We start from the raw sequence: 27,641 nt of genomic DNA, 5'->3' as shown, positions 1-27,641 counted from the left end.
TTTTTTTTTTTTTTTTAGCAAAGCACCAGATGTTGCACTAAAATATAGCTATGTAAGCAGGCTAGGTTTTTCTTTAAAGGATTTAATACAAACATGTTAGATCAGAGGTAGCCTGATTTGCCCATTCATCTGATAAACCAATATGGCTATACTATCCAACTTATATTTTATTTTTTTTTAAAAAAGGTAAGCCTTTAAAATTCCCTAAGGCATAGTGCGAATGATTAGGGCTCCAGCACAAACACTGCTTATCTAGGTCCCCTATTCCCTCCTCAAAATGACTGACAACATGTCTATAGATGCATCAAGAGTAAATTACAATAAAAGGAAACGATTTAGGCACCAAATTATGTATTTCAAACATTATGGCACAGAGGAATCTGCTCAGTAGACTCCTATACAGCCTGTCTATAGATGCATCAAGAGTAAACTAAACTGAAGGAAAGGATTTAGGCACCAAATAAATAACAAGACTTTGTGTAATGCAAACATTATGGCACAGAGCAATCTGCTCAGTAGACTCCTATATAGTGGTTTTATGCCATACACATCTAATATCACTACATATGAACATGGCTTTCATTAATTATACTAGGGTGGCAAATGGCCTTAGATTGTTTTGCATCCTCTTGCAATGCCTTTGTTTTTAACATGTCAGGCTGCGCAGCTTTACTTCACATTGTAGTGTGTTGTTCCAGGAAATGGTTAGCTCTACAGCTGCTTTAGGGAGCAACCACCCATTTATTGCAACACTGAATAGAAACCATTAGCTCAGGTGAATGGCATATTGAAGTCCTCTCTCTAGGCAGTGCCTGTTTGGGTCATTCTTACCCAAAAGTCTAAAGTAAGTCATCATCACTGTGCCAGAAGGTGAAGGGGCACAGCTCTTCTTTAAAAACAAAAAGCCCACTTCTGATATGTTTTGTGGTGTTCCTCTGTGGCACCAGTTCTAAGCCTTAGGTTTTAGATTCTTGACGCTGATGCAATAAACTGATGACATTCTCAATGTCTTCTTCTGGCACCTGATCAAGGAGACAATATGTAGATTAGCACAAGTGGTGTGAAATTTTAGGAGAAGACGTGTAAAACATCAGCGTGACTTCTTCCATATATATAGTGAATAATGTACCCCCTATTGTAAAATATAAGGATCATATAAAGGCTGAAGGCTGAGTGCTTCTATACAGGTCATGGAACTCTAAAGTGACTTATAGGGGCAGATTTACTAAAACTTTTTATTGAAACCACAAATAAACTCGTTTCCATGAATGTCAGACATTTATCAAAAAATCTGAAGTGAAAATACACATGCAGGAAAAAGTTGCAGAAAAGCGACTAAGACTTTTTTCAAATTGTTGCACAAAAACCACCAAAAACCCGAAAAATTCGAGAAGTTCAAAGCAAAGAAAAAATTTCCAGGGAAGGGAAGGGACATCTGTCATTGACTTCTACATGACCTCGATGGGTTTCAGGTGGAGAGTTTTTGGATTCGGAATTGTTGTGGAAAAAACGCATGAATCTTGAATACGTCGCAACTTTTTATCCCGTGACTCATTTCACATTATTTATTATAATACATAATATACATTATTTATTATAATACACATGTTTTAGTGAGTCATGTGATATAATTTGTAGGATATTCATGTCTCTTGTGTATTATATATACTGTGAATATATATATATATATATATATATATATATATGCACATTTTTTAATAAAGTTATTGGGCTGTCACTAAAAGTTTTGGTAAATATAAATTGGCTTTTACAATTGTTCATTTTGGAGTCCATAACTGACATACTTTAGTTCACAGAATCCTGGAAATTCTGCCAGAAACAGAGCAGTATTCTCCTCTCCCAGAGTGACAGCCAGCCTGAGATTTTCCTGTCAGATTAAAGACTGGACCTGCGATCGGTGTATTGATGCAATCTTCAATCCAACAGCCTGCATAGCAGATTTTGAATTAACCTAATTACACCTACCTCACAGTAGTGAAAAGATCCATTCAGTTAGCGACCTCACTAAACAAGCAGATCTTTTAACGTATGACCAGCTTTAGAGATTGGACTGATGTTAACAAGCCTGGGTGACAGCTAGAAAAAAAGGCTGGCCAGTAAGCTAGAGAAAAGTAGAGCCTAGCAACCACATAGCTGCTGAAATTCCAAATAGGAGAGCTACTGAACAAAAGGCTAAATTCCACAAAAAATGTCTAGTAAAACCTAACTATCCCTTTAATAAAGTTATTAGGAAATAATTCTGATACTTTTCCTTATTTGCAATAAATCAAGTTGTGGTTTCCTCTCTTTACAGCCTGTTACCTGTGTTGATGATACATCTCAAAATAACAATTCACCAATAATGATTAAGCAAGAGAACTTACCCCTAAAGCCTCAGTCATCAGACCACAACGGCCTCACTGCAGCCTAATGACTACATGGAAAATTTCACAATGAAACAACTTTCCATTATTACAGTAATCAGTGAATCTTTCATGAGTGCATTTCTTTTATAAACAAAATGTGTTTGTGGTATCAGTTATATGCAGGGTTGATAAGAAAATGGTTCCTTATACTGAGTGCAAATGTCATCCCTTCCCCAAAAGTCAATACCGCCATGGCATTCTCTATACCTCTAAATGTAATCTCTCTAAATCAGACTTTTCTGCCCTTCTATCTAGCCACTAAATCCAGAAGCGACCCCTTAGGCTGATGCCACAGAGGGCTGATTTTCAGCCTTTGGAAAAACGCTGGCCGAGAATCAGCCCCTCCACAGCCCCTCCTACCTTGCCTGCGCCTGGAACCATTGTCTCGTCCCAGGTGCAGGCATACACAGCGCATATTAGCAAAGAAACGCAAAAGTTTGCATTCCAGAGCCAAGTTCCAGGTGCAAGCAAGGTAGGAGGCTTGGCTTGTGTTTTTCCGGAAGGCTGAGAATCAGCCCCATGCTGCATCAGCCTTGGGGTCATGACACATGGGAAAAATTTGTTGCAGCACTAAATCAAATCAAGGAAAACATTTTAGAAAACGAAGCACCACATATGCTTTTCGGTACCACCGGTGACTCATTTTAATGCTGGTGGGTGAGCATTTTGAGGAGATTTGTCGCCAGTGGAAGCCCAGATTTAGTCGTGGGTGACAAATCTCTTTGAGTGCCATCACCACAGGAAACAAGCAGCAATATACAAGCAAGCAGTTATGGGGGTTTAAACTCTAGCAGAAGAAAGTAAGGCACGGGGGAACTGAAGATATAACATTTTCTGGAAGTGTATTTTCAACAGACCCATGTAGTTGTTCTTATCTAGAGCAATTCATGTAGGAGGCAGACAATTTTTGCTGTGGAGACAGCTGATGATGAACCTCCCAGTAATGATTCCGAGTTCAAAGGCTTTTAGTTTCTTTATCAAACAAGCTACAAAGCTGGATTTTATTTTAGGAAGTGGACCTGGAGTGGATGTTGCAAAATCTGCACATGACTTTGTACCAGCACATTAGAACTCATAACTCAGCAGACAGAGACAGACTGGAAAAAATGAAACCGTATTACGCTATACCTCATTTTATTAACTTGCATTTTCTCCTCCCTCGACCATACGTGCAATGAGCGTCCAGACAGGCAGACACAGCTGTGCTTTACTTACCAGCGCATGGTCAAAGTTGTACGAACTGATGTAATAGGCACTTATGTCTGCGGCTGCCAAAGGTCCAGCAATTTGTGCAACTATTCCGCACTCATCTGCATTAATCAGATTGGAAAGTATTAGTTTTACGGGGGGCACAACAGTAATGGAGTAAGAAATATTTGTCGAGTTAAACTGGAGCCTTAATCCATTTCACAACACCACTCGAAGTAAATTTGGAGCTCCATATTTCTCTGTACAAATCAGGTAACACCTACACCAATATGAAAAAGTTGGTGAAAGTTTTTTGGATTTATTAAAGGAATACTGTCATAGGAAAACATGTTTTTTTCAAAACACATCAGTTAATAGTAATAGTTCTCCAGCAAAATCCTGCATTGAAATCCATTTTTCAAAAAGGCAAACATATTTTTTTAATATTTAATTTTGAATGGGGTTAGCCCTGTCCTTCATTTTTTAGGGTGCTACAGCCATGTGACCTGTGCTCTGCTTGAACTTTTAAAAATTGGATTTCAATGCAGGATTCTGCTGGAGAAGCTCTACTGATGAAAAAAACACGTTTTCCCATGACAGTATTCATTTAAGGTCAGTACCAGCCCTGAGTGAGGCCACAAGATGTGAAATTCACAGTGATTGTCTCAAAGAGATTTCAGTGCAACAGAAATCACATCACTGCTATAGGATTGCATCATATTGTACACTAAGGGCTACAAACCTAAATTGAAATCTGCTTATTTATTCTATTGCAGCCTTTCTAGTCTCTGTAGTGTCCAACCTTCCATAAAAAGAAGCCTTAGGCAAATACATTGTTTAAAAGCATACTGAGCACATTAGGATTGCAGGATGTGACAATTACTAAACTCTGCCATTGCCTCTTGTAAATAGACCTCTGACTAACCCATGTAGCTGGTGACCGCCTGGAGCACCACAGAATTATAGTTTACTAAGAAAAACAACAATACTTTCTAGATGTTTTGATTGGCTCGATTTTGTTATCCTAATTTACATGTATACAGCTTCTCATTTTACATAGGTCTTGTGATTACTCCACCTAGCTTTTATTCGAGAATCATTTCCTGGTTTCGTGGCAGAAAGCATAGAGCGAAATGCGACGCACATAGAAGACATGTTTAGTTAAAAAGACAGCATGCTACATAATGAAATCTGATAATATCATGGAAAAGTTTGGCCAGTTTCCATGTGATCCAGTTGCTGAGCTCACATACTGGATCTTTTTTTATGGCCTTGTCTTCTTCACAAGTTTATGCGTCAGTGGGTTACAACATGGACACTGCCATGGCCAGCCATAGGTTTAATGGCCATCAGCAGCATGACACTGTATTAAGATTTTTAGTTATTCTTTTTTTTCTATTAAGAACTCTGTCAGGAGAAATGAAAGTTCAGATAAACTCACCAAACCCAAGGGGCTGTCCACCAATTCTCACCATCCTCCAAAGTTCCCCAGATGAACTAGTTAAAAGCAAGTCAGTGGGAAATCTGCAACACAAAGAAGCAGACTGTCTGATCTCGGGGAAATCACCAGCACAGATATAATCTAAACCTGTCAATGTTTCCCTTACATAGGAGATAATAATAGTCACTACTGTGCAATTGTGAATTACTGGAATTACTGGGAAAAACAGCCCACTTGAATTAAAGCTGCTCTTATTATTACTTATACAAAATAATGTTACTTATTGATACTTTAAGGTTTATTAACAATTAAAGCAACACAACAAAGTTTAATGAAGAAGAGCCTGTCTGCTCCCCCCAGGTGATGTTATTCTAGCTCGGCCTCTGCAAAGTGGTCAGTGAGCCTATTTTATTTATTTATACAGACAAAATGGAGACGATAAAAGCATATGCTACATTTCCTTTTCTATTAGGGCTATCTGTATTCTTTTCTGGCAGAAATGTGTACAAATCTACTGCCATTTGCCATTACGTTAAGGAGAAACCCATGACAGCAGTGGTAATGGTGCTCTCAGCCCAAAAACACTCACTGGAGCAATAATTGCTAGTTTGCTGGACTATGGATATCCCTTATTGTTTGCTCTACAGGCAGAATTAAATGACTGGGATGCTGGTTTCACTGCCTGGCTAATAACTGGCCAGCTTCAAAAATCCCTAGGTCAATTACTGGATCAGCCCAATTGCAACCTTGACAAACAAGCAAATTTTTACATGTATGCCCAGCTTATAGCACATAAATAATATTCTCCCATTACTCAGGCTAGGTAGTGTAGTGTATTTTTTAGCATTTATGGAATCTATCTATTCCCCTGGATACAGATTCTATTGATGCATGTGTGTTGAGATTTACTCAATTAAAAATAGTCATTACTTTTAAGCAATAACATATAATATTTTCAACCGTGATCTATTAACATTATGCATTGTTTTCAGGTCTAAAATGTTTTGTTTCAATAGTATCCCTTTAAATTGTAATATAATGGTGATGGCTAATTTGTTAAGATAAAATTCCTAGAACTCTGCTCAGCTGTTGCTGAACTACAACTGCCAGAATCCCAATAACAACCATTATCTAAGAGTCACAGGTTGAAGAGCACTGTCTAAAGGTGGCCATACAGGGGCATATTTAAGATGCTGATTCAGGTCCTTCAGTCCGATTCAGTAGATTATCTGCCTGGGGCCTCCTGATCAATATATGTCCAAAAATTGCCCAGATGTGGATTGGGCAGGCTTGATTTTCCTGTTGGATCCTATGAAAAGATCCCTGGAACCCAAAGCTTTACATACTTCTCCTGCGTCTTCGTGTCCATGACTATTGATATATACCCGTCTATCAAGGAGAAGGCAAAAAAGTGAAAGAAGCCCAGATCCTGGGATCCTGCAGCAGTGTCTTTCTGGAAACTGCAAAGAAAATCAACAAGATGTAAGTGAGACAGTTGCTGGAAAGATCATTCCAGAGACTTCACATGAAAGATGATATATATATATATATATATATATATATATATATATATAATGTTCCATATACTAATCAGGCTAAGGTATGGCAGCAACAAGAGCACCTCTGGTAGGGTCCCTCAACACTGGAACAGACACTTACGGGTGGGAGTAGAACAGCACATCCAATAGTATGGTAGAAACAGAAGGAAGGGTATCTGGATCCATTGTCAGGATACAGAACTGGTTCTGGGGACTCTGCACAGGATGCACTGTCAGATTAAATACTGTGGGATAGGAAAAACAAGGTTGTAAAACGAGAGCAGTAAGGCAGTCCTACCTGCAGTGAACTGAATCTACCTAAAGCACTACAAGCACATGTCCTGTCCAATAAGCACTAAGCATATTATACAGAGAGTTTAACATAAACAGATCTTGTAACGAGAAACACAACGGTAATATATCCAACTTGCTTGGACAGTCCCATTCTCTTAAAGAGCTATTAGGAAGTTTTAAAGCATACTGTATAAGATACTGTACGTTCAGCATACCACATCTTATGTCTATGCTCCAGTGCATTAACCTTCTCGGCTGCTCCACACTCACATGGGGGGCAGATTTACTAAAACTCTTAACTTTTCTCATTTTAACTCTCATTTTTTTTTATTTCAGAATTCAAATAAACTTGTTTTCACAAATGTCTGACATTTACTAAAAAGTCTGAACTGAAAAAGTCAACATGGGAAAAAGTGAGTCTTTTTCGAACTGTTGCACTGGAACCTCTACTTTTTGTTGCACAAAAAACCAGCGTCAAAAAAACCAAAACATTTTGAAGCAAAGGAAGATCCTTCAGGGAAGGGAAGGGACGGGATATCTGTCATTGACTTCTACATGATTTCGACAAGCTTTAGCAGCAAATTATCGGATTCGGATTTGTAGCCATTTTAACGCATAGTAAATCTCTAAAAAAAGTTACAACTTTTTAACATTTTGGTGCTAAATTATCAGAATCGTAAAAAAAATAAAATAAAATCCTAACATTAGTAAACGGTCCCCTAAGATATACATACTGTGAGAAACACAATTGTGTGTAGAAAGTCCTACCACATTTATTGCCTAAACAGTAGGCTACTCATCCGTTTTACATTAAATTTAGTACGGGTCTATTCCCAGTTTGTATGTCTTGAGAAATTTTAAAGCAGAAATGTCCAAAATACAACCCAGTACCCCCAACCAGGGGCACTTTGGAAGCTATAATGCAGCAACAGCTGGCGCAATATTCAACATCCCTGCTGTAAAAGTTAGGGCTTTCAGACTGGAAAACAAGATGACTACAGCATGTTCATGATCTCCAGACATGCCTGTTTAGAGGATGTGGTACTTAAACCCATTTACAGTGCAGGCCACATATGAAGGGGTTTAAATTTGCTTTCCCTACAGCAAGGGCTTTTGAATTGTTTTCAAATGTTGGCAGGTATAAATGCTGAAAGTAAATACAAGTGAGTCTAAAACTAAAATGTGGATCAAAGGCTCCCTCTTCAGGCAAAACTGCTGTATCTGCAGGTCACACAGAATTAATGGGCAACAAAAAAAAAAATCAGGACAAACATATAGATATTATGATTTTTATAAAAGTGTCCACATAATCTCCCAGTGCTGTACAGTGGACTGGGATAATACATTGCACCAACTTCCTGCTTGCACTAAAAAGATCAGTCCAGAAAATAATCTTTAATGGTTAAAGTATACAGACAGATTTTAGAAAGTGATATCACATTTTTCTGAGAAACTTTGTTGTTTTCAAAAGATTCATAACTTGAGGGACCCTAATTAAAGCTTGAGGAGCTCTGCTTGAGTATGATGGCCTGTACAAGTATGGGATCTGTTATCCGGAAACCCATTATCTAGACAGCTCCAAATTCCGGGTCAGTGCGGGTATATAAATGTGTTCAATCATTATTAGTAGTGTATCAGTGCATTAAGAGAAATAACAGTAGAGCCCCAACAAACTGGAAAAAAATCTTGAAAAGAAAAAAATGCAGTTTACCTGTGTGGGACTGTGGAAACACAGAACCAATTCTAGCTAATTTAGAGAGGTATAATTGGGGTTCTACTGTAAAGGCCTGCCTCATCCTGGAATTGAGCTTTTCCTCCTTCCTGTAATGTGTTTGCCTTTCTCCCATATACTTACATGTACACACAAGCTGGAACCAGCGCATTAAGCCATATGCTCTATATGCACATGAAGTCTTTGTGGGGAGCAGAGCAAAGAACCTAATACTATGGTGTATATATATTGTACTATATTAATGCTACAAAATACAATTTGGTCCTGCTTTAAAGTACATAAGGCACAACCTCACACCTTATGGTTCACATTAATAGGCAGCTCACTTACAAGTCCTGGGCTTTAAGGTATTCCTAGCCTCTGTGGGCTTCACTGGAACCAGGATACCATTTTCCTCTTTGTAGATGCTTAGATCGTCCAGTAATGTGTGAAAAACTACAGGAAGGTCATCCTCCCGTACCTAAACAACATGCATAGAAGACAGGGAAGAGATATGTAAGAAAACGTCTTTTTCTACATAAAATAACTTGTGTGTTCCAGTTGTAAGGGTGGCACCAAAGGTAAAACTACTAGATCCTATAACAACGTCAACTATAGCTTTTTCTGAGCGCTCCTTAGGTCACATGTATGTAGGTACAAATATATATATATATACTGAGTCCCTAATACATTGTAACCGCTCCTAATTATTGCAATATATGCCTAGTGTGAACTCCCTATTCCTTCACTGACTCTAAGGTACTTGAATTAACTTTGCAACAAATCTATGATGATGTAGCTGATGTTTTTTTCTCACCAGTTGAGCTCTGTTTTGTTACATTTAACAGCATACAATGTTGCGCTTTCCTGAGCCAGAAGTGCTTCAGAATCTCCTGTATATAGTTGTTGCCATATTTTCTGTGTATATATTCCCTTTTATTTTTACTTTTTTGCAAATTCATTTGTTTATTCACAACTTTGGTGTTTTCCCCCAATGACTGACTTGTGCTGATGATATCATTCCCCACTTTTCCCGCCCCTGAATGTTAATTAGGCACTGGTTTAGCTGTGTGAGTCACTTTGAAAAAGGCTAGCGATATAGCCGAAATGTTAGTCTTCTCAATAAACACCAGATTAATTCTATAAATCCTGTGAGTGCGGATCTCTTCGCTGCCGTATCTAATTCTTAACTTGGACCTGCACCCAGGCTATTGTAATTATTTTGTAGTTATTTTGGCACTTCCATTGTATTTGTATACTCTATTTAGCCTTGGAGTGCTCCCACAACCACTTTCTGTGTATCTATGTATTTTAGCAGAGTTATTCTGCAGGAAGAATGGCCAAACTTCCATGTGGGTTAGCACCCCCACACCCGTCCCTTTAATGGTGGTCTTATGCCTTTAATAAAATGGGTAGTCTTCTCCTCTACAAGCCGCAAGCGGGGGAGGATTAAACCTGTAGAACCAAGCTGTGGTCCTGGCAATCTCTTTCTATAAAAGCTGAAGGCATGGGAATTACTAAGCCCTCTGACTCAAACCAGCCCCCAGGTCAAGAACGGCAACAGTGCATAGGAGTGCCAGTCTTTGAAAAATATGACCAGAGGTAAATAGATAGGCCCACCATACAGGGTTTACCTTGACGTGGTATGGTGGCTTACCAATCTTATGATCATAATTTTGTAACTAACAACCCCTGTTTTTGTTAACACATGCACTAGCATAGATAATTTACTTATGAAACAGGGGACCAGGGAATGTGCATTGATCAACCCCCCCTCTCTTTTTGTATGCTATATATATATGTATTATATATACATACACACACACACGCACAGTCATGTGATCGGTCCGGCAATCTGAGGATAGAGCAAGAGCAAGGGGCAATAGTGCTAGGATCTTGCTCTGCCTTCCTTATTTTAGTTTTTTTGGTTTTCTTCCCTTCACCTAAAAGATTTCAGTTTGTTTTTCAATTGAGTGGTACAGTTTATAGGTCACATCAAAGGTGGAAAAAGTTCCGAAATGATTTATCTTTGTCTCATTTTTGTTCAGCACAGGGACCTGACATTTTACCAGGGGTGTGTAGACTTTTTATATCCACTGTAGATGCTGAAATTCAAAACTGGCAAGCTGCTAAAGAAAAACTAAATAAGTAAAAAAAAAACACAAATAATAACAAAATGGAAACCAATTGCAAATTGTCTCAGAATATCATTGTCTACATCATACTAAAAGTTAATTTAAAGGTGAACCGCTTTAAGGCATAAGCCCCACTGGGTCAAGGACTGATGTGAATAATAAATAACCTCTGTAAATGCTGTGGAATAAGCCAATGCTATATAAATAAGGGATAATGAACAGATGCTTATGTATGGGAAATCATATGTGAAAATAAAAAATGTGTTCATATATGCACAGCTGCACTCACATAAATAGGGATTACAATGTATAAATAGTTACTGAAAAAAACATTAACATTTATTCACAACTTCCACATGTTGCATGGATGCCCAGGTGCTATATGTTTATTTATACAGAACTACATGCCTATACAATAACATTGCCTTTAAGTACATTGGGAGAAATGATTTATCTCACCCTTAAAGGGGAAGTAAACCCTTCACAACTTCCCCTAATCGTGTCACTTCTGTTCCTAACCTTGGTCTTTACGATTGACAAGCAATCGCATGCACACTGGGCCAGGGTCACAGCTTGGATTGCTGAGTGCATGTGTCTGCTTACTAATCATGGAGACCGCAGTTGGGATGAGAATGCAGTAAAGCTGGGGTAGCTGTGAATGATGCAACTGGGGGGTTGATCAGGGGCCTGAACAGTGGGGGGCTACAAGGAAAAATTTGTTAGCATGGCTTTATTTCCTCTTTAATTAGTTTTAAAAAGCATGCCAGCATCTGCGTTGTGATCACATACTGTAAATGCCAGTCTATGGGGCTCATTTATCAAAGTACGATTGCTTCCGAATACAAAAAAATCATTTTTTTAAAGGAGTAGTTCTTATTTAAGTTAACATTTAGTATGTTATAGAATGTCCTATTGTCACAGCTACAGAAAATACCATGCCATAGATAATACTGAGAATTACCTCTGCTAAAACACACATAAAGGCAATAATCAGTAAGTGATCAGCATTGCCTGTTTTTGTAGCAGGGACAAGTAGCTCCGCGTGTCTTTACCCTAAGGGATGTAACTTTTCCTTGATTCTTCCAGGTGTTCATATAGTATATCAAATCATTTCTACTGACATGTTTGTTTCTGGACATTTGCACTAAATAAAAAGGTGCGCTAAGAGGGAACAAAATGCCACTCCCATAATACATGACATATTTAATGAACATGTTTATTACAATTCTAGCACATGTTATGCAGCCCTTTTCCATAACTATAAGTTATGTGTAATGAACATTTTCTCACCAGTATGTAGTCAGTCTGGTATGTGGAGAGCATTAACACAGACACATTGTGCTCCGCCAAGGGTGCAATCACCGATTTGGCAATTTTTGTAACTCCCACGGTCTGGATTCCATTGGAGGAGCAGCCACTTGACAACACATTCAGGACCCGCCATGTGTTTTCTGCTACATGTAGGAACTCAGATGGAGGCAGCTCTGTGGGAAGTAAAATCAGTATTGGTCCATTACTAACTCCTCTTACGCAGAACTCCTACTGGGGCTTATATGAGCAAAAAGACAACAGTCAATAAGGTGGATTCTTTTTCGTTAAATACATTCTTACATTTTTGTGGGTAAATACAAATAGAATTTTGCTACCAGAAGATTTGTAAAATTGTAAAAAAAAAAGATTATTTCTACATATAAAAAAGTGCACTCAGTTTGCAGGAAATTATTTTTAAAATCTCAGCATTTCCCAGCATCTCAACAATAGCTAAACATTGCTCATGTTGCTCTAGGTAAAAAGGGATGTAAGAATACTTCCAGTTTTCTTTAACACTGATTGATGTATAATATAATTAAAATTACAATGGTCCAGCTAATGGTGAGAATTTAATTTTGGTATGTTTAAAGGAAAACTACAAACAATGTATGTATTACATTACAGCTCATAAGTAAAACCCTGCTTCATCTAAATAAATTCATTTTCATAATAATATACTTTTTTTTAGTAGAATGTGCCATTGGGTATTTCTAAATAGAAAATTGCCATTTTAAGTACTAAGGGCCGCCCCCTTCATGCTGCAAACAGATAAACCAAGGCACATATACATGTTAGGCCATGGTGCTGGGTCATTTTGAACTTTGTATATTATGTGCCACATAAGGTTGTGGTGATTCTCATCATGTGCACAGAGAATTTTGCCGTTGGAAGTGTTGCATAATTTATATATATATATATATATATATATATATATATATATATATATATATATATATATATTTATATATAATAGGTCCTGACTATAAATGTCATGAACATTAGGGATTATCCCAATTCACATAATAGCAGCATAACATGTTGATGTTGCATATTACAACAACCATGTATTATATGTCAACACATATACCAAATGATATGTTGCAACTAATAATAGATTTGACAGGATATTCCTTAACTGTCGACCAATTGACAAATATAAGTAAACATATAATTACACATAATGCATCTCTGTGCACTACAAGGATAAAAACCTAGAACAAGGACATGTTATGCTTCTAGTATATACAATGGAATAATCCCTAATGCTCATGACATTTATAGTCCTCTTGAAAATTATACATCATTTATCATCGGCCAGGAAGACAAGTAGATATTTACATTCTATTATTCTAGTTGCCGACATGTAGCTATACTGAAACTCAAGACTATAGATTTTAAGTTCTGCTGTGGGAGAGAATGATAGGAAGGATGAACCATCTCTTGTAAACCATGCCATCATTATATAAATGAAGGATAATCATAATACATGATGATGTTTAAAACACTATCTTCTTTAAATGGAATTTCATGGCAGTTTGCAGCGATACTTCCTATTTACTGCAGTTAAGTACCATGTAACCAAGATGATTTTTGGCTAACCAGAGCTAACCTTCCAGCAAGTGCTTTGAAATAAGCAAGCATGAAATGATTTCTAACTATTCACATTCTCCAGAGTACCCATGACCTGCACCTTGTTACTAAACGCCCTTCTTACAGAATAAACCTTAGAAATAATTTAGAACAAATGGTTTCTAGACAAAAATGACCGAAAGGCCAACATTTGCAAATGAAGAGTATCTTAATTTCCACTTGAAACAGTAAAATGTTCATAACTACACATACAACAAGAAAATATTGGCATCAGTTTTACTGCTAGTGTGTTCCAGGATTATCCAAAACAGGAAATTAGCACTGTTGTTACTACTGCCGCCCCCAATCCCATAGAGACTGCTGTGCACTGCATGGGAACCTCTGCTCTGTGGTTTGAGCCGTAACACTCCCTTGTAGCAAAATACATCTTTGTATATCATATCTTTTGCATTATAAATGCTAAAATGTAAGCCATTTTTAAATAGATTTGACTTACATTTGCAGGCCTTGAGATATTAGCACTAATGTGTCTTTAAAAATAAGGTACAAAATTAGGCAACAAGTTTTGCCAAGTTACTTTCCTGTCTGGGTGATATGGAGTTAGTTGTTGCATCTGGTGTAGCTGTAGAGCCAATGTGGACTGCAGAGCAAAGATAAATTATGCCAATCATCACAAGCTTACAAATTGTATCAAGACCATACTAGCCATATTAGCCTGGATTTTAAGACATTTAAGCAATTATTACCAGATCTGGTAGCAGTGTTTAACATAACCATTAACAGCTACACAGAGGTTTGTTAAATGTTGTCATGGAGTTTGAAACCTGACAGCATATAAAGCAACAATATAGAAGCTTTAATAATCTTGCTACCCTATAATGATGATTAATGCTGAAAAGACTTTTAAGGGCTAGTCTTTTTCGGCGATTTCGGGAAATCGCGCTGCCGCGTGTGCCATCCCGCCGGCGACTTACATGTTCGCCGGCGGGATGGCGGGTCATGGCAACTCAGGGAGATTAGTCGCCCGCGAACAGGGAGTTTTGTCGCGGGCGACTAATCTCCCCCGTGTGCCAGAGCCCTAAATAAGAAACACAAATATAAACAAACAAAATGCACAGAGAATATGGACAAATAACATAGCCCCCGACTATGTACATTAACAGCCTTTTAGAGAGTTCATGTTCTTTACGGTGTATGATGGAAAGTGCTAGTTCTCCATGGATATTGTATAATAGAACAAGGTCAACCTTCTTCCTTCCTGGAACCATTTCCTTTTCATGCCTGCCGCAGGGAGTTCTGATCCTGTTCAGGCTTATTAAACTAGGTTGTCAGACATATAAATACTATAACAGCCAATACTGTATATTCTGCTTCACCCAAAATTCTCATTTGAAAGAGATATCTCAAGAGCTATAGCTCTGTAGAATTAATGTACATATACCTGGGGAAAACAAATTTGTAATAGAAATGGTTTGGCAATATAACCAGATCTGGCTACCTACTACAGAAGCTCAAATTCTGTAGTAGCATCCATGTTTTATTGATAATTAACAGTATAAAAAGGTGCAGCCCCACATTCTTCTTTATCACAGTCCAATAGCTTCTTTGTTCCTAATCAGCATTTTAATCAGAAAACCATATCAAAATGGTATACAAAGGAATGGTCTGCTAATCTGGTGGAATAATGCTGACCACATTTTACACGTTTTTCATGGGCCAAAAAAAAAAAAAAGGTGTAAAATCCAGGAAAATGTAAAATCATGGAAATTCAGTATATATATAGGTGGGACCACAACAAATTGTGTAAAACGTAAAACCAGGGTATGTAAAGTAGAGGTTTCACAGTAGAAATGCTTTTAAATTCATATTCCTCGCGGTATGTGAATATCAGCTTTTCCATCATCTATTATTTGGAGCATAGTCTAAATCTGTACACTAGATCTTAATGTGTCCTTGCCCCTAAGTATAACATATGCAAGTAGCCAACAGATCATTTTAACAGTTGGTTTCTTTTGATATACTATGACCTCTGCCTCTGAACTACTGAATTGTATGTTTTTTTCCACTTGCTAAGCCACACCACTGGTTGCAGATTTATTGTTTTTCTGTACTTCACCAGGACCTTAGTGGTTCATCTTTAACTACACAGCAGCAACACTGCTGGCACTGACCAAGGATCAAATAGATTTGCACATATAAATTGACACAGAAGCCTCACATTAAGAGCTTGAGTGATTTAAAGAACATTGCAATGGTGTGCCAGAGCCCTAAAAGCCCTTGTTTCTTTGACTACAAAGTGGCCTTATCTTTCTATGTATGTACTAAGTGTGAACAATAATACAACTGTAGTTACAATGTAACTAATAGAACCCAGGGAGAACAAAGTCTATAGACTTTAGTGCCCATAAACAGCACGTGTTATGTGGGCCACATGTCAACATTGCAAACCAACTTGGTTATTTTTGAGATTAATTGATTAGCCATCACTGGCCTTTGATGGACGATGTGGATTCTTTTAATCCATTCAAAAAGTAAAAAAAACCCCGATGAGGCAGTCTGAAGTTTGTTGAAAGTCCATGGTTCAAGCAAGACCCTGACGTCAGAGGTGGTGTTTTAATGCATGTCCAGAAACATCTACAGTATGTTTTCATTAACAGCAACTCTGATGTATCTGCATCAAGCTCTTATATTCTTAGTAGTCGTCATGAGCTTGCAATGCCCAAAAAGACATGGGATTCTGAAAAGATGATCGGTCTTGTATTTAAGTACTGCTATTAAAGGGCAAAACAAGCCACTATGTTATGTATGGTTATTTAATTATTTTTTTAATTTCTTCTTCTATTACATAAAGTTTAAGCAAGAAAGTGCTACTATCCTTGTAGTAGAACTGTATATGTGTCTGGCACTGGTGTGGTGGCCAAAGACTGCTCAGTACACTCAGCAGGGACAAGTCTATTCATTTGGCTGCTGGAATTCTGCCGTTACCAGGAGAACCACAGTATTTTCCTGTTTAACCAGAGAATAAATGAAAAGGCTATTTTAGCATAAAAATTGTGGAGAAAAAAGAATATATGTTATAAATAAACTTATTCTGTTCTATCATAGCAAAATCAATATGCTCTTTTTTGACTATGGATCCCCTTTGAGATACGTTTGAGATATAGTTCTACCCTACTTGGGCACATGCTACTGATTGTGTAAATTACTGCACACAGGAACAACCCAAAAGTTATCATTTGACACCTACTATGCTCTCCTGGTTATGCCTTCTGCAACCAGACATACAATGCTTACATACAGCAAGGCCAATTAGCCATTTATTTAGATGCACTGTTTTAAACTTTGGTGTAATGGTTTTAATAAAGTATTTTGGAGACGTGAAAGTCTCTTGAAGGAACAATTCAATATAATATATTAAATTGTATTTATATTGACTCAAGCACCAGCACAAATCCATAATGTAACAATGAAATACACCAACAACAGTTTGCAGGGTTGTTGCACCATATTCAGCAAGCACCAACCAAACCATAAGGTGGCTGTTCCTGAATCAGCGCAAGAGCCATCATTTCTTTTTGACACAAATTGGTATGTATTGGTATTGGTAAGTGTTGCCAGTGTGATTGTGGATCACACAGGCTGCTGAAGCAGAAAAATACAATGGACAGGCTGTAAATTAGTTAAGGGGCACTCTTGAGGGGAAAGGCATACTACTTAACTCAGAGAGTGAGACACTGACAGTTTGTGTCTGACCTGTCAGTGGCTTGCCTAAGTTGTCTCCCAGCTGCTGTTACCTGCTATTATCTCTGGCCTGGGGGCTGCCACAGTTGAACAAGTCAGTGGCAGGAGGAATTGCGTAAAGCAGGATTGAAGCTGGGCACAATATGTGAGCTCAGTAAAGAAACAATATATGATGCCTAAAGTCTGTATTTGGGGGGGCTGCTGTAACTGTTTTGAAGGAGCAGGGTTTGGTCTGTACATGCATGTGCTGTGATTGGGGGTGCTGTTAGGTTGCTGTACTATGAGGGTTTGGGGGGGTCAAGCTGCTGTGCGTTGGCTATGTCTTAACTCTCTTTGAGCCACTATTTGCCAGGTGCTGGCCCTCAGACTCGTAGATTAGTACCATTTACAGACAACATGATGTTTTCTGTGTTTCTTTTTTCTCTGATGCCATGCCCTGGCTCTCAGTATTACATTACATGTTTTTATGCCCTACCTGCTACATGAGTTGTACTGTGTCTGCCATCTAGGAGCTATACCATGATGCACTGATGCCTCCTCTTTTGTACTTTATGTCACGTCTGGCTTGTGATGCAGGTCCTATTATCATCATGATGGATAAATAAATATCAGCATACAAAATGTTCACCTTTAATTAAAAACAATGTAAAATATTGTATAAAATAGTAAAACAGAGAGGAATACACTGACTTGGGTGCGAAAACTCCTTGGCCCAGCTCTGGTATAAGAATATATCTTGTGGGATGTCAATATGTTTACAACACAGCCAGCTAGTGAGGATTATATTCTACTTGGACATTGTATTAAAGCAAAAGTACTTGTATCGTAAAAGGTTTCAGAGTCATGCTATTTTATAGCAGTTAGCAAGGTAGCTTATGTGAAAGAGTGATTTGCGTATTTCCTGTAATTCAAAAAAAGGAAAAATAAATGTTTTCCCCTGCTCAATAAAATGGGATCGCTGTATTAAGTAGCTACATTCTTGAAGCTCAAGTTACAAGACTTTATGTGGTTTCCAAGGAACAGACATATTAGCTAGCGTAACACTGCTACACACTGCCCAACCCACACTAAAGAGACACCAGCCAATAATAGTGCAAGTCAGAATGTTTGACTCTCATATAAATATCTTATTTCCCACAATTCTCTCTCCATTTTATATAATGAGAAATTTAATAACAAATACAACAAACAACACTCATTGAAAATCCCTATTGCACCGTTCTATGGCAAAACCACACCACGTTCCATCTACATGAATCACTAATACACGTCCAACTAAATGCTGCCTATATCTAATTATATATAAGGAATGTGAAATATAGTACAGCTACATACTGAAATAACACCCAAGCATGTTACTGGAACCATCAGTACTTACAAGTCAAACGCTATAGTCTGACAAACTTAATATCTACACTTTGAAGCCACTAAGTGCAATTAATTAAGATGTGAATATTAGGTGGGAGGCATTCCATTAAATGTTCTTCTATGTTTAAAAAATACATTTTATCTTTGTTTATTTATTTAGTGCGCCATATTACTTGTTTGTTCCCCTGTGTTTGTACAGGTTATGGAAACTGCCAGACGGGCTGATACACAGGTTGAGAATCAGCTGATCTGCTAGCCTCTGCTCCCTCCATTGACTCAATGAAAAGGCACTGCATCAGCCTCGGTACAGACACATGCAGGGCAGTATTAATATATATGCATGTCCTCGGGTGCCTATATAATAGATTTTTTTTTAAAAGAAATGAGAGAAAGCACTGCAAGGCGGCAGGGAAATGATGTCACTCACACAGATGTGCCGTCACTCACAATGGGAAGTGATGTCAGTTCCATTTATATCCAATGCCTAGGGTGGCACTGGACCTAAATACAGCACTGAACACATTGAGTGAATCTTGGTCCAGAAATGCATACTTCTGCATTTCCGTGCCAAAATCCACCTTCATGTGCCTGCACTTAGGCCGATGCCACTTGGTGCAGATACGGAAGCGAGTAGAGGCTAGCTGGCCAGCTAATTCAATTAGCCCTGTCTAAAAGTAGCCTTAATCCTATACTAGCTTATTGTACTGGAAACTGTCAATCCTTAACTATTACACACAGTCTTTTGGCCAGTATTGCTCTGAGATTTAAGCCAATAATCACTTAGTGGAACATTTATGGGCCATGGAGCAAGATGAGAATCAGCTGCTGGTGGGTTTTAGTATTTTGACAGCCAGTGTTCTCCATACAGACTGCTGCGATCAAAACACCTGCGGTTCTGTTTGAGGTTAGTCCCCCTATATCAAATGATATTTTTTAGGGGTTGCCACATGAAGTTTGACTATGTATGTGACACACAGATTAACACCCATTCACCCAACACATTTTTAATATAACACAGGTTCACTGATCATTGACAGGAAGATGCAGTTAACAACTCATGTCAGGTCGGAAGGGAGTGGGTCATTGGTTTCTCCCTTGTTGTAAATACATCAGTCAAGAAAAAACCTAATGCAACATATCCAGACTGGCTAAGGTTTTCTGCCACTTTTCCATGTTTGTTAACCAGAAGTATGATGTCTCTAACTCCTTCAAGAATAACTAATCTGATTAATCTGTAACTCTCACTGTAAAATACAAAAATCCAAAACACTGAAACCCCTCAACTAAGGATTTTGCTGTCTAGCTTTCCAATAAATACACTACTTGTAATATTAAAAAACCTAATCAAGAACACATTCAGGCATCAGGAACCAATATGTTTAAATAACACACAATAGCTTATCAAGTTGAATTTTTTTTTTCCATAGGGATACAAACATGCTACTGCTCAGGAAAGAGAAGGGAGCCACCGGCACATAAGAACAATGAACTGGTGAAACTCCAGGTCTCAGTTAAATACTTTTTCCTTCTAATAGGAATAAAATGTACTGCCAGATGCTGTCAAATGAAGCAATCACAGAAATCTAATTAACACTGAGTATGCAAAAGAGCCATAAAGTCTGTATAATAATGCTAAATGCAGGATCTACAGTCACACCTGAATGGCTACAAACTGGGAGTAAATGAGGTACTGTACATGCATGCCTACAGAGATACATAGTATACTAATATTTGAACGGTTTTGTATACAGTCAGAACAAACTGTAAAAAGTAACATAATATAGTAATTTAGGCCACTTAGGACACATTTCCATCAAGTTCAACCTTTTATACCTAAATGAAACCTGCCTTACTGCTTGATCCACAACCTCTTCACATGTGTAACGGTACAAAGTGATATATTCCGCAGCTTGCAGAAGCAAAATTGGCTCACACTAACTGCATTTAGTCACAAGAAACCCCAAAATCTCAATCCACCTCTGGCCATAACAAGCCAGAGTAAAAATGGCCATACATGGGCATACTTAAGATGCTAATTTGGCCCCATCAGACCAATTTGGCAGCTTATTGGCCCTCCAATGGGCCTACGTGACCAATATCTGGCCAAAAATATGCCAAATATTGATCATGCAGGCAGGCTTGATTTTCCTGTTGGATCAAGGACCTTAATGGCTTGTTGATGTGGTCCACGTCCTGATGGCCTGTATCCCGTCATTATGATCCAATCAATTGTCCCTAGGGCTTAATGCTGGCCATATATTATAAGATCCGCTTATTGGTTTGCTGCCAATATGGTCACCTATAGTTCTGCAATCAAAAGAGCCAAACATAGAGAGGATAAATCTGCCTCCAATAGTTATGGGAACAGGCCAAGGGGAAAATGTAGTCACTTGACACCACTGTGTATAGTCCATAACAAGCCACTGCTGTAGAATTACCGTCAGGTTGTTGGCTGTATGGGAAGACTGATGAAAAGTTCCCCAATGCCAATACCAATAAGCCGATGTGGTCCTCAATCCAATGGGAAAATCAAACCTGCCTGATAGAGATCTGGCCAATTTTCACTTATACAGGGACAGATTAAGTGCCAACTCAGTCTGAAGGGACACTGGCTAACAACTTCCTCTCCATTTTCCGTCAGAAAATTCAATGCATTGTTGCTCATTTAAATTTGTAAACCTAGTTGCTGTGCTGTATGCATGACACGTTAAAATCAAACAAACACATGGGTAATATTTACTACAACATCAGCCAAAAACATGTTACAAGCCCATTAATCATCATCTATCTACTAAAAGAGTTCATGAGTTACATATTCAGATGTGATGTTTTGAACTACTAAGAACTTATTTTGTGACTGATTTTAATTTTTTCAGAGCATTTGTGAATGGCACATCACTGAAGACTGTCCATGGCTAATTTACAGTTCTGCAAAGCTCATTCCCTGACACTAACAACATTTTCATTGTTTGGTTTGAGGGATTGGCCTAAGCAAAATGTTGGAATCAGTGATATAGCCATATACTGCTGACCACTGCCTGTGCAAAAGAGACAGGGAAAGAAAAAAACAATAATGAGTAACATTAGCAGGCAAAAAGGAAAAAAATCAGAAGCATAAGCAAGGGCCTCTGGATTAGCGATGTACCGACCAGCCCGAAAACATTGGGACCTGTGGGTCGGGATCCTCCTCGCCTGAGACCTTACACTTCCCATCTTCCACATCCGAAAGCCTCTATGTATCGGAATACGCCTGCCCTACCCTGCCTCCTTTGTGGCATGAGAGATGGGGCAGGTAGAGTGCGAGTCTAAAATAAAGGTGCATTGTTGGGTCAGGTTGGGAGGCAGTGGGTTAGGGACATTTTGTCAACCAGCACATCACTACACTGGAGTTATACAGGTTTCATGTTGATGGACAAAATATGCCATAAAATCCCTTTCTGTCATCAAGAGTGTCAGTCCCTAACTATAGCTAGGTCTGTGGTATGGGCAGCTTGTGTGCAAACTTCCCAGTCCCACATGAAATACATAAAAGAATTACCTGCAACATAAAGATTTTCTAAAAAATGTACCCTCTAATTCCTTCTTGGCTATGTAAGCAAAAAATTATTTTGTGCGCATTTTTAAAAAGTGTGTGCTGAGGTCAGAAAAATTACAAAATGTTGTGTTCTTGCACAAATTTTTTTTGTGTGCATTGCAATTTGTTGTGTACGGTGGCCTCTAAATTTTCATGCACGAGAACAAGGTTACAGGTTACAGTGTATGTTCTTTGTCATTTTACATTTTATCCAAAAGAAAAGCCTTTTTCCATATCTATTATCCTGCAGCAAGCCAGCATGCACTTCTGATCACAGGCTTTGTGTAAAAGAAATAAAACACATGCCAGGCTAAGGCAGGTTGGATCCAAAACAGGAAATGTCCTTTCCAGCATGGGTGGGAACAGAACTCTTTCCTCCCTGTATGGCATTTAAAGCAGATTTCAAATTACTTTTATTTCATTGGCACATTATCCTAATAAAATGACAAATTTTATTTTTACATATTACACTTCCTCTGAGTCTATTATTGTGAAATAAATAATATTCATACCTTCAAAGCCTTCCTCATCCAGCATCAGTGTGTAATCTTCTGGTGTTTCTGTCAAGCTGAAGAACTTGCATCTATCAAATAAAGAGAGAAACTCACATTTAAATGAAAAGTACAGCTTGGTTGGCTCAATGTACAAACTAGATAGCAGCCAAACAATTATTCCAATCAATAGCAAATGCTCTGCAATTTTTTGTGTGCCACATTGACAGATTTTCTATAGCACAATATTATAATAAAGGACACCCTGACATTTAATATGCACAAAGTGAATGATGTTGTGTGACCAGATTCTAATGATTGCAAAAATCCATGTCTATAAACCCCCTCACATAGAAGTGAACACTTGCACCTAGGTACTGAAATCAAAGTTACAAATTATAGTTTTGCACTATACAGCATGCACAAGGCTGGTATTTTCACTAGTGTGCTACTAAGTGACAAAACCAAAAGTCCAGCTGACTACTAAGAAAATGTTTTCCTGTAAGTGTTAGTCAAGTGACAAACTTTATACTTTTCTTGTCTAGTAAACCACACTAACTTTTTAGACCCTAGGCCTAGAGTATGATTAACAATACTTTGTACTGGAACTTTTTCAAGCATGATGAAAATCACTAAAACCGTGTTAGAGGCCAGAGCCTAAGTTATATTAGATTTATGCTAAAAGATAAAAGTTCAAAGCTGGTCAGTAATAAACTGTTATAGGTACAGGGGTACATTTGGACTAAAAAGGCTTAAGCCTGCATTGTCTGGCTTTAGCTCTGCTTTAAAGGAGTGGTTCACCTTTAAGATAACTTTTATCGTTATAGTGCAGTGATCCCCAACCAGTGTCTCAGGAGCAACATGCTGCTTACCAACCCCTTGGATGTTGCTCCAAGTGGCCTCAAAGCAGGTGCTTATTTTTTAATTCCTAGCTTAAAGAATTCCTAGCTTATGCTGGCTGCAAAAAAACAGATGTACTGCCAAGCAGAGACCTCTGTAGGCTGCCATTCCATATAGGGGCTACAAAATAGCCAAATCACAGCTCCTATATGGAACCAGGAACTTGAGTCATGCTTGTGTTGCTCCCCAAATCTTTTAACATTTGATTGTGGCTCACTGGTAAAAAAGGTTGGGGATCCCGGTTATTGAGAATGCCATATTCCTAGCCACTTCAAAATTGGTATTACTTATTCATTATTTATAGTTTCTATTCAATCCCTTTATCTTCCAGTCTCTCATTCAAAACACTGCTTGGTTGCTGAGGTGAACATGACCCTAGCAACCAGAAAGCTGACATTATTCCAAACTAGAGAGAGTTGGCGAACAAAAAAAAGCTAAATAACTAAAAACCCAAAATAAAAAAAAATGATAACTGCAAATTGATATTCTGAGACAATGTCTATGTCATACTAAAAGTGAATTTAATGGCAGCTGCCCGGAAGACAATACTACACAAATGGCTAGCCTCAGATACCCCATCCCATAATACTAGCAAAACAAAAACTACACCATATTTTCTACATGGATTGGTTGGAGACAACAACTAAGAAAGAAGAAATCACTGCAAAATTCGTCAACACATGGCTTACATATATATCCTCTTTACCTCAGACAATCATAAATCTCACGGTCTAGACATTCAGACAAACCACATGGTATGACATAGAAACACTCAAGGAACACCCACTCCTGATTGAAGCATCCCAGTACTTTCAAAACCTGCAAATCCAAGAAACTAACCAACAAAACTACGAACCCCCCAGGAGTCAACAAATAAATAAAATGTTGGCAACATACTTACAGTAAAAATAAATTCCACAAGGTCCAGGACGAACAGGTATGAGCTAAAAGTTCAAATTTTGTTAAATATGTTGAACCCAAATGTTTTATTTTCTACTACTCTACCTACAAGACACAAATTTAAGATAACAAATAACCACAAATGTTGTAATAGAAATGTTTGATGACATGAAAATAAAAACAAAGTTTAAAAAAAAAAAAGTGAATTTAAAGGTGAACAACTCCTTTTAAGTAATGGAAAATGTACTGCTAATTCAATGTATATCAATGGATTCAGTAATTCTCTGAGCCTAAACCATAATGGCTTTCCCACAAATATAGGCCTACTGACTATTTTCCCAGTAGGCATTTTTCTACTAACATGTAACATGTCTACTGATAGGTATAGATTCCATCAAATCCCAACTCAGTTAGGCAGTCTTCTGCTACTTCTTGCTTTGAAAAACCCCAATGCCACCAAATGATCACCCCTAACAGAGATCAACTGAGAGCTGAAAGGCGCACTTGCAATGCACCACCACAATCTTAAGAGATGGTTTGGGGAGACCTGTTGCACACCCCCACTGATGTGTGCAGCTTGTATCTTGCATTTTACACTGGTGTTATCAGAAAGCTCCACATGCTATATTCCCTTAAATAGCCTCACACAGGAAGAACAAGCACATCCATTTGCGACAGGTGTATAATTTCTGCAGTAACCAGGTTACAGCCATTTCCAGCTCAGAAAGCCAGTACATAAAACTGCCATGGAAAAATGTTACTTATCACATGGGACAGCAACATATGGAGCAAATGGAACATATCCAGGTGGTATGTGTCCAGTACAGGGCAGATTTCCAATTTAAGATAAATCAGGGTTAATTTTGCATCAAATAGTACTATTAGATTTGATTTAGCACCACTTGATACCTAGCCCTGAATGGGATCACTTTACACTAAGTGCAATCTATAGCCAGAAGAGAGTGTGCTTCTATTGCTACTACACATCAAGCTCCATTGTTTTAGCTATAACATAAATTGTTTTAGTTAAAACATCTACATAATAGAAACAGATTGTTCTCTCCAGCAAGTTAAAACAAGCAGTCCACAATGGCAGACATACCAACTCATTTCCTACTCTGCTTAGTAGATAAGCGTCACCGGCCCTCTAGCAAGAGAACAGGAACACCTGTCTTGTTTTAACATGAGAGAATGAGCTGTTCTATATATTTTAAAAGTAAATATGGGTACAGATATAGACTCTTTAATGTGAAAAGCCATTCTCCAGAAAGGTTTGACATACAAATTTTTAATTTTCATAATGTCCAATTTAAACAAGCATTTTTTTTTTTTTTAAATCATTTCCTTTTTCTCTGTAATATTAAAACAGTAGCTTGTACTTGACACTAAACTGCATGAATCCATATTGGTAGCAACACAGTCCTACTGAGTTGATTTAATGTTTTTGCAAGCATTAAGGTACAGTGCCCCAAGCTACAGAAAGACCCTTTAATACCCTTTATCCAAAAACCTTGGGTCCCCAGCTTTCTTAATAGCAGATCCCATAACTGTATTTCAGGAAAGTGACTCATACGCAAAGTAGCAAACTAAATAATAAGATAAATAACAGGAAATGAAGCACACATTTTCTTTTACTCTAGGTCCCCCTTTTAATTGTTTAAGTGTAACAGTGAGTGCTTTCTTGCACTGAGGAGAGTGTGTCTGTCTTTGTAGGTCACACAGTTAATCTTGTGCAAATGTATAGGATGCCTTTGTATGTGAGCACTGGGATGTCTTATGAAATGTGGTCATATCATTAATCGCTTACAGAAATTCTTTATAAAAAAAAAAAAAAAAAACGGTTAACCAAGAACCTTGTATTGTATGTAGCACAGTGCCTATTATGATATATATATATATATATATATATATATATTTATTACACACTGCAGGAAACCATGCTTTATTGATCTCACTGGGATCTGGAACACAACAGCAGGGCATGCAGGCATAACTAGTTTCTCTATGCCCATCATCACACTCACACTGGATGCAGAGCCCAATACTAATCAGTCGGTGCATTACAGAATAGAAGCAAGTGGTCACAGCTGATAAAACGCTCTCACATAGACTGAATGTCAGGAAACTGCCAGGGGCAGCAAGCCAAACTCAGAACATGCTGCCTGGCCTGTGCAATTCATGCCCCTAAATGAGCTGCCCAACTGTTGTTCAATTACAACTCCCACCATGTGACTACAGCTTCAGGAGCTCAGTGGATGCTGCTAGGATTTGTAGTGCAACAGCTGTAGGAGAACCCTACCCACAATGGCAGGACAGCAAGGATACCAGGCACAGGTTGCAGGATGCCAGCACTGTAGGTGCAGATATTAGACAGGTGCAGTAACCAATAGCAACCACACTAACCGCTAGTGAGGATGAAATCAAAAGGCAAAGGCAAGTGCAAGTGCAGTCCTTGCCCCACATGGTTCCCTGATGCAATGCAATGCAATGAGACTGAACCATCGGCCAAGTTCTAGGACTAGTCGGGCAAGCCGTGCAACTCGTAAATGATCTACAGTGCAGGTCCCTTCCTCACTCATATGCAGCTGGTGCTGCCAGTGTTAGGGGCAATAGTGCTCTCTCTCCCCGAGTACCACAGCCCAGCAGCTTTGGCTCTCTCCCCGCCCGTGTGTTCTTTATATACCTGGTGCGCTGCCTCAGGAACAGTAGTTTGACCAGCGGGTGGGTGTAGAACCACAGGCCACACTTCTCAATGCTGGTCACTCGCACCCGATGCTCCAGCAGCTGTAGATCCATTGCACGGACACCCAGCCGAGACCCACAGCGTGCTCCACGGGGCGTGGCCTTGCTAGGAAGGGATGTGTCAATCAGTAGCATGGGCCGGGCTCATAGTGACACACAGGGTGATGTGCCGGCTGACCCGAAACCCAGTGGGTTCGGCCCGAATATTGGATGTTCATGGCGGGTGCGGGTCGGGTACCTGATATTCTTGGAAGGTATTGCAGGCCATGGGATGGAAGAGGCTGAACAGAC

At 38.6% G+C, this 27,641-nt stretch overlaps 1 protein-coding gene across 1 annotated transcript; it reads right to left on the bottom strand.

Annotated features, from left to right (window-relative positions):
- Positions 1 to 27,641, bottom strand: castor1 (cytosolic arginine sensor for mTORC1 subunit 1). Its single transcript, NM_001103010.1, is given in 9 exon segments — positions 1 to 1,022; positions 3,642 to 3,736; positions 5,056 to 5,138; positions 6,402 to 6,515; positions 6,715 to 6,838; positions 8,950 to 9,079; positions 12,024 to 12,217; positions 22,830 to 22,900; positions 27,292 to 27,641. Coding segments are annotated over 9 exon segments (990 nt in total). The 5' UTR covers positions 27,405 to 27,641; the 3' UTR covers positions 1 to 956.

The sequence above is a fragment of the Xenopus tropicalis genome, chromosome 1 (genome assembly GCF_000004195.4).
Source record: "Xenopus tropicalis strain Nigerian chromosome 1, UCB_Xtro_10.0, whole genome shotgun sequence".
In the NCBI taxonomy this organism is placed as follows: domain Eukaryota; kingdom Metazoa; phylum Chordata; class Amphibia; order Anura; family Pipidae; genus Xenopus; species Xenopus tropicalis.
This window is presented reverse-complemented; position numbering and strand designations above follow the sequence as displayed.